The 8779-nt window shown below is 36.2% G+C and overlaps 1 protein-coding gene across 1 annotated transcript; it reads right to left on the reverse strand.

Moving 5' to 3' along the window:
- Positions 1-6: 6 nt before the first annotated feature.
- On the reverse strand, positions 7-4364 carry brms1 (BRMS1 transcriptional repressor and anoikis regulator). Its single transcript, XM_028475105.1, has 9 exons — positions 4235-4364; positions 2741-2995; positions 2576-2666; positions 2375-2502; positions 951-1030; positions 750-846; positions 552-641; positions 402-466; positions 7-300 (listed from the first exon to the last, which is right to left on the reverse strand). Exons 2-9 carry the CDS (start codon positions 2985-2987, stop codon positions 244-246), a joined length of 855 nt encoding a protein of 284 aa, XP_028330906.1. The 5' UTR covers positions 2988-2995; positions 4235-4364; the 3' UTR covers positions 7-243.
- Between the last annotated feature and the right edge of the window lie 4415 nt (positions 4365-8779).

Here is an 8779-nt window from a genome sequence, read left to right on the forward strand (position 1 = left end):
GTTTCTTTTCTTGTCTGAACTCAGTGGGCGGGGCCTCCGAAACAGGAGGGCGTAACAAGTTAATGACGTTCGAATTCAGTAGTCGCATTTATCATCAACACCTGATCATTGGTACGCTGGGATTAGTCAGATACGGATGTTTCATAAATCCCGTCGGTCGTGTCGTACGACCATACATGCACTCAGATTTGCACCCGTTTTTACACAAGGTTGATAAATGAGGGCCGGTGTGTTTACACTGTGTCACGGCTTAGACTTACTTTCTACTTTCTTCTTCAGTGGAGACAGGGCTGCCTTTGCCTGGGAATCACAGAACATGTGTCAAAACTCTTCGCGTGAGGTGAGAATCAGTAATCTCAGGATGAAGGAAACCTCTGAAAATGACACTAGCTATTTAGCACCTTCTTGATGGTGGTCCAATCCTCAAGGATGTCAATGTCTCTCAGCATGTAGACGATGAAAGGCCCTGTGAGAGCCAGACAGAGGCAGTGTGACGTAAATCATTCAAACATGATACTGTGAGGAATCCCCAGCACACGGTGGATTATTACCTGAAACCAGAGCCACTTTCTTCTTCCTCTCCAGTCGACCCAGCAGGTTCTTTCTTTTACACTTCTTTCCCTTCGTGTCATCACTCCACTCTGGAAGCACAAATACAGCATCAGGCGCTGGTGAGATAACACAAATCTCAGTTTTGGAAAATAATCCTGGATTCCATCTTTACATGACATTAGGAGTCAGACATGCACCTGAGGTGAGGTCTATGTTCTGCCTGTCCTCCTCCAGTCTCCTGATCTTCTCCAGCAGCTCTGACTTCATGGCGTCAAACAACATCGACTGCTCACTCTGAAACACACACAAAACACTGTGTTTAGCACCTTGTTGTTATATTGGAGATCAATGATGGCATTTTAACTAAAAATCACTGTTGTGCTTCAAGTTTGTGTCACCTCAAGGTGCTGCTTGGCTCCTTGTACCTCACACTCATGCTTGTGTCGGATGACCTGCAGACACAGCTCTCTGTATATTCCTGCAGCACAAAAAGGGACCATGTCACACATGCACAGCCATAATAAACCTATCTTTGCTCTACTAAATCAATGGAACTTAAGGAGCACTTACTGTAAGCACTCAGAGCACTAACTGAATCAAACCAAACCTGCAATGCAGCACTAGCATTTGTTTGTGTTTGTGGAGTGTAGCAGTGCTGTATACGTTCCATGGCTCTTGGAATGTTACACGTTTCTGCATCAGAATCTTTTCAAAGACTTTCTTTAATTAGATTGAATTTTTTTTTTTTTTTTTAAACTAATGTTCAAAGTAATTTCCCCCTTTTTTTTTTAAAGTTTGTTGCGTTTTGTCTTTTTCGATGGTTGAGTTTATGTATGTTCATAAATACTTAAAAAACTATTAAAAAAAGATTTCAATAATAATAATATGATTCATGTATTATTTTCAAATCCAGATTTTTTTTTTTTTTTTAAACTTTGGGTAACGCTTTACTTCAAGTTTTATACATAAGGCTGACATTACGCATTATGACATTATGAAACAACGTCATTAGCATGAATAATGTGTCATGAAGGCTGTCATTAAGTGTTGTTCCCTAAATTATGACACCTTTGAAGCTATGCTGGCATTTTTTGCGTTAGGTGGAGGGATTTAGTGGGGTTAGGGTAACAAACAACAATTAATGACAACTTATTCATGCTATTGGCAGGTGTCATGTCATAATAATGACAGCGTAACGTCAGCCTTTATGTATAACACTTCACGTAAAGTGTTACCAAACTTTCATTGTTATTACTATGATTGTTATTTTGTTTTTTAAAATGTATTTTTTCTTATTTTACTAAAAATGAATGTGATATTTCTGTTTCTGGGGTTATATTATTATATTACTATTGTTTGTTGTGCTTGTCTTGTACAATGACCAATAAAAGGATTCTGATTTTAAATACCTTAATACTTAAGGAGAAAGGGTGGCATTAAATAAGAATACGCTTCTCCAACCCGCTTTTTGGAATTTAAAAAATAAACTGAAAAACAACAACGCCCGTCCGTAATGATACAATTCTTGTAATTGTGCCTTACATAATCACAAGATCATAAGATTTTACACATTCCTGCTGTATCTACAGCACAATAGTATATTGTTAAAGGTTATTAAGATCTCTTATTTTACTAATAATGATATATATATTTAGAAATGAGTAATTAGTACCGACTTGAGGGAATTCTGTCATTTATAATAAATATTAAGAGGGAAAAATATAGAAATGAAAGCAATGCAGAAATAACAAACATGTAAATAATCCATACATGTACCCGGTACATTAATATACTATACTGTGGATGCATGTTTTCCCTTTACCGGCCACTTGTGTGCGTATCTGCATGCTGTTCTGGAGCGCGGCCAGCGGCTCCCTGTATTCTGCAGCCTTCCCTGTCAGCACCTCGTCCAGCTTCACTTTCACCTGGTTCAGGCGCTCCCGAAACAACCTGCGGACCCACGCAGGTCAGAACACCCTCTGTATCGTTTCTGATCAAGAAGATTAATTTACATGGAATTTACTTTTCTTTCAGCTCCTGGAATTGTTTCTCCAGGTCCGACATCTCGTCCAGACATTCTCCTCTCCGCCTCTCACAGTCCTCATCGTCCATCTCTTCATGGAATTAAAAAAAAAAAAATGTCAACCAACATTCATCTACAGCTATTTTTGCATTTATGGATTCTTACCTGAACTTTCCTCTTCTTCTTCTTCCTCCTCCTCTAATTCTTCTTCTTCTTCCTCATCCTCCTCACTCTCATCCAGGTCACTGTCCCTGTCCTCTGCACTCTCCTCCATGGTCTCCTCACCTCTGTCACCTGCCCTTCCTTTGCTCTCCCTCCGTTCCTCAGCCTTTTCGTTAGCTTCAGGGTGCCGTGACTCTCCCTCTGCCTCCATCTCCTCCTCCGGCTCCCTCACAGCAGGCTGGGTGGGCATGGGTGGGCCTGCAGACACAGAGACAGAATACCTTCAGATTATTTTTTCAAATATATATATAAAAAGCCACACAGTCATTATTAAACATGCATTTATCTATTGACTTTTCATTAAGACTCTGAACACGCTTTCAAACACCTGCATCATTTATGCATTCACTACATATCTAAATAATCATATACAGAAAGCATTATTATTTGTCTCTGGGTTGATTAATACTAGCTTTATGATTCACTTCCTCCTCATCTGATCAAACTCTCTCTGTACTCATTAAAAAAAACATATCAAAAACCTACTACTTAATGAATAACCAAACAATTTTTTTTTTTTATTTTTGCTTGACTTTTGATGTTAATGTTTTTTATTTTCCCAGTTTTCCTCCCCTTTTCAGAGTTTTGCTGCCTTGAGTGTTCCTTTATTTTGTCTCGATTTACTTTTATCATCATCATCATTTTCTCTCTTTAGTTAAAGTTTAAATGTTATATGGGGAGCCTTCTTCTTCAAGCCCATTGAGGTTTTTTGTGTATTGACTTCTGTTAATGTCTGTCCACTGTTGATATTAATGTGTTTTGTTGGATTTTAAACTGTGCCAAATAAAAATGAAATGAAAAAAAAGAAGATTTTATTAAAAACCAAAGTAAACAAATGCAATATGGGCAAACAACTATCATTAGTATGAACGTCATGTATTTATAGATTATTTGGAGCCGTTATGTCTGACACCATCTGGTGACAACAGGTAATCTTGGACCGGAAACAAGCAGTCTTTCGAGTTATTTTTTAATGTTTTTAAACAACCTATAATATAATAACTAGGAATTACAACCAAAAGACTTGAACTAAATCTGCGTTTAAGGTTTATTACGATTAATATCATCCCGATTTGTTAAGGTTGAATCGCTTATTCATGCTTTTATTTTATCTTTCGACGGAAGTGACAATGCTCTAACTTGACGCACCTCTGTGACGCCATACAGTAAATCGCTCATTATTTTTAATATAAAGTGTGTGTGTGTGTGTGTGTGTGTGTGTGTGTGTGTGTGTGTGTGTGTGTGTGTGTGTGTGTGTGTGTGTGTGTGTGTGTGTGTGTGTGTGTGTGTTGAAAGTGACAGAATACACCGAGGCTCCATCATCCCACTGACCGCCGCTCTCATTCTCCGAGGCGGATTAAAGCTCTCCTCCGCCCCGCAGGCAGCTCCGCTGCTCCTGCACAAACAAGGAAGACTAAAACAGCAAAGTTCGCTCACCGTTCACCTTCCCTTAACCAGTAGAAACTTCAGGTTCGCTTCAGTTTAATCCCATTTTAAAGAAAAACTACTTCCTCTTCACTTCGCTGTTCGGCACTTTGTGGGACTCTCCAGCCGACACATTCAGCCAATCAGCGAGAAGACTCGCTGGCAGAGCAACCAATCAGAGCATGAATCCAAAAAAGGTCTGCGACCAATCAGATTCCTGGAACACAATTCATTAGCCAATCACACTTTTCGTTGTATATTACGGCTTACTTTTTTTATGAAGTATTTTTTTTTCTTTCTGGAATTATATTTGAGGAAGTGATTTGTGTGTGGTGTTTTTAATTTGAATAATAATAATAATAATTATATATATATATATATAACTTATTTTTTTGGATTATTTAATTAACTATTTAATTCTCAAATTTGTATACTGTAGTTTTTTATTAATACATTTATATTTGAGGGTGTAAATTCTGTGTGGTGTTTTTTTTATTATTTGAAAAACTATTGAACTATTTTATACTTTTTTTTTTTAACTCCAGGTTTATATTTGAGGAAGTGAAAGTATAGAATACATTTGTTTAAGATTGTGTGGTGTTTTTTAATTGGAAAAATTATGTTATTAAAAACTTAAATTATTTTGTATTTGTATTATTATCTAACTATCTATTTAATTTGTATACTGTATTTTTTTAACTACATTCAGATTTGAGGAAGTCAAAGTATAGAATACAGTTGTTTGATATTGTGAGTTGTGTTTTTATTTGAAAAAGAATAATAATAATAAATATAATTTATTTTATTTATTTATTTATTTAATGAAGATTTCATTATTTAATTTTCATGCTGTGTCATAACCCAGCTTGAAAGGTCACAACAACAAGAAAGGGAGACAAGACCATGACAAACATTCAATAAATATTTATAGTTTAATTAAACAATAACCAAACATTTAAGTTGAGCCGAATTAAGTCAAAATGAACCAAATTGAATATTTACATCATGGAGTGCGTACATCAATAGAGTCAGTAGTGTAAAATGTGCATGAGTGAAGATAATGTGAGTGTAGTAAAATGTAAAACTAAACTAAAACCTAATCTAATTGAACATATCTACTGTAAGTCAAACCAAGGTGTGGTGTGTACCTGTGTGGAGGCCGAAGGAGTCATAGCTCAGCACACTGGGCCCAGGTGTGTGACATTACCCAATCAGCAGGCTGGAATCACTGAGCAATCAGCACATGATGCCATGGACATCACAAGTGTACTTTCTTTAACTAGATTCATATTTGAGGAAGTGAAAGTATAGAATACAGTTGTTTGAGATTACATGTGATGTTTCAATTTTAAAAAGAATAATAAACTAAAAAATATAATTTTAATCAGAAAAAAAAAAAAAAAAAAAAATTCTCGACCAGACATAGGCAACTGGTGGCCCTCGGTCTAATTTTATGCAAAACAAATCCCCAAAAATTGTATTTTAAGAACTTGGAAGGAATATATATGGAAGAGGATAAGGGCCGCATGTGAATTTTTTTGGAGTTCTGACTTTAAACTCAGAATTTTGAGTCATAATTCTGAGAATAAAGTCATAATTCTGACTTTAAAAATTCACATGTGGCCCTTATCCTCTTCCGTAGAATATGAAGCTCAAAACACACAAATTGACAGTACACAAAAACACACAAAGACAAAATGACCACGAAACTACAAAAAACAACACACTATAGATGAAAGACACACCAAAATTACACAAAACGGCAGAAACAACAAAACTACCAAAAGCGACCCCAAACGTGCAGAAATCCACAACATAAATGCAGAAAAAGACTGGAAAATAAACAAAATTACAACAAGAACACAAAAACACACAATGACTCCAAAAACACAAGAAATAACTAAAATAACTAAAAGCTGACAAAACAACAAAGACTAACAAAAAGCAACTAACCCTGACACAAATTATGATAATGTGGCCCTCGGATCACATAGTCACATTTTTGTGGCTCCAGCTGTTATTGAGTTGCCCATCCCTGTTCAAGACATTTTAGACGACCCCAAGGTTGAAAAACACTGTATCATACTATATCATATCACATTATATTATATTTTTAGTTCAACCATAGCTCTGTCCTGAGATGTCCTCCTGTTAGTGCAAAAGGTGGTTGAAGGAATAATGATGGAGACTCTGTCCTCCAGGCCAGAGAAGGACTTCTATCACCTTATCCAGGACACACAGACCACACTAAAGAGCTTCTTCAGCAGATGACTACTTTAAAGTGAGTGATAGAGTGATGATGCAGACTTTATAACCACTAGAGCTTCTAGTGCCGCACACACACACACACAAACTTACAAAAAGCAAATGAACAATTATTGTAAATGCTTTCTAATATTTTTACTTTTGCTATTTGTTTCCTTGAACATAATTTCTTATAGATTAATAAATAAACTCTGTTCATTACATCAATTTTCTCATTTTTCTCCCACCTTCTCCTAACTTCCTCATCTCTGCTGGTGTTCATTAAAAAAAATGAAATAAAATTGTGATAGTTTGTTTAAAAATGTGACAGTTTGCATGGCTGTTATTTTAACAACTGAAAATGTAACATTCGGTGTTATAGGACAAAACATTTAAAAGGCCAAAGAGGGCAGAGGAGCTCTTTCTAGGATTTAATGCAAATCTGATTTGTTGACATGATTATTGACCTTTTTTGTGGGAACAGTAAAAAAAATAAATAAAAAAATCATGTTGCAATTTTTAAATATCACAACAACATTTAAGTATAACTATGGATGCTATAATGACTTGTACAACCAAAATAAAGCAGCTAAAAGAATGTTTAGGTTTAAGGTGGAAAACATCAAATAAAAAAATCCCTGAACCCTCCTCTTATCCTTAGGGTCAATTTGACAACATTCAATGTTTATCATTAAAAAATACTTCATATTTCATGCCTTTTTCCAATTTGATGGGTACAATTGATTAAGCATAAAATGATCATGGTGATATTTGTTCTGAACGTATATCGCATGCGTTGGTGTTCCTCTGGGGTCCATTTAATCCCAAGGTGATTCAGCTGTGTAAGACTTGTCTGTCTGTGATATTTGAGGACAACAGGAGGGTTTTAAACACTGATGAGTGACAATATTTAGTTTCAATCTTGTATATTACGAGGCCAAAAACATACAGAGAGCAAAACAATTTTTGCATGTTTTTATTAAAGTTGCATAAAAGTGTAACAAAATTGGGCAAAAACAAGACCAGTTGTTGATATTGCTACATTTGTTTGTACGTTTAATGTTTCACAATCCCCTCCCCCCACCCAAAAAAAAAAAAAAAAGAAAAAAAAAAATCCCAATCACCATTCCTCAGATTCACACTGTAGCTTTTTTATTTAATGTCAATATTTAGTATTTATATATTTTTTTGCAAATTTCCTCAATGGTTAAAAAAAAAAAAAAAAAAAAAAAAAAAAAACCCAGACTTTAATAACAGTTGAAAAATGAAATTTCTAACCTGGATTTAAAAGTGAAAATTCACTAGAGTTCAGGTACTGATTGAGTTTGCCTGTTACAATCCATCCAATCAAAGACGAGATATAGAAACAATCCAATAACGGCAAAAAACAATCGCGTCGAATCATATCCGAGTGGAATTATTGTTCGACTGCAAGAAAAACCCAAGGCCTGTCATCAACAAGTGTCATGATCACAATAGAAACAGAGCAGTATTCAAATAGTAAATGTAAAGAACATTGTTTATCTAAACATAATCACTGTATCAAGGCCTAAGTATTCAACACGCACTTCTAAAAAAGACGAAGAACAAAGCAGAATCTCAATTTGTTTCTCAAAAAGATGGCGAGGGTTAAAGCCGAGGCCCTTCCCGCGCTGCGCTGCTGCTCACTCGCACGTTGGAGCAGTTTGCGTTACCTTTTAAAAAAATGTATGTCTCCTGTTTATTTGGTTTGTGTAACATAAATAATACCTAAGGCAACATCTGTTTAGGAAAAAAACACAAAAAAAAAAAAAAAAACATCTGCAGAGAGATGAGGAAGGGATAATAGAGGAATAGGGATGGACTAGGAGTGGGTGTTTGTGTGTCATTGTGTGTCACTGCAGGTGAAAAAGAAGAAGAAGAAAAATACAGTTAATGTTCCACCTTTGTTGGTGACTCTCTGATCTGATTGGCCCAAAATCAGAAACAGATGGCTTCTTCTTGGAGGAGATTGGCAGCCCCAGCATGAGGGAGGAGTGCACAGATACTGGAGCTGTGTAGTGTGTGTAGTGTGTTTGTGTGTCAGAGGCAGCTGCGTTAAGCTCAAGTGTCTCCATCCTCCTAAAAGGAAAATAGTGAATGCATTCAAACGACTTTGGAACAAGGACCGCCCACTCATTCCGATGTTTAATTGGTGGATTTGATCACATGATTAGGGGGCGAGGGCGGGGCTATAGAGATGCAGCTGACATCCTTGAGCACCAAAAAACACAAACACCGCTCTGCATTTGGGTATTTATGTAGAAGAAAGGAAAATGGTGAGGGCGATGGAAA

Source organism: Gouania willdenowi, chromosome 18 (genome assembly GCF_900634775.1).
Source record: "Gouania willdenowi chromosome 18, fGouWil2.1, whole genome shotgun sequence".
Lineage (NCBI taxonomy): Eukaryota > Metazoa > Chordata > Actinopteri > Blenniiformes > Gobiesocidae > Gouania > Gouania willdenowi.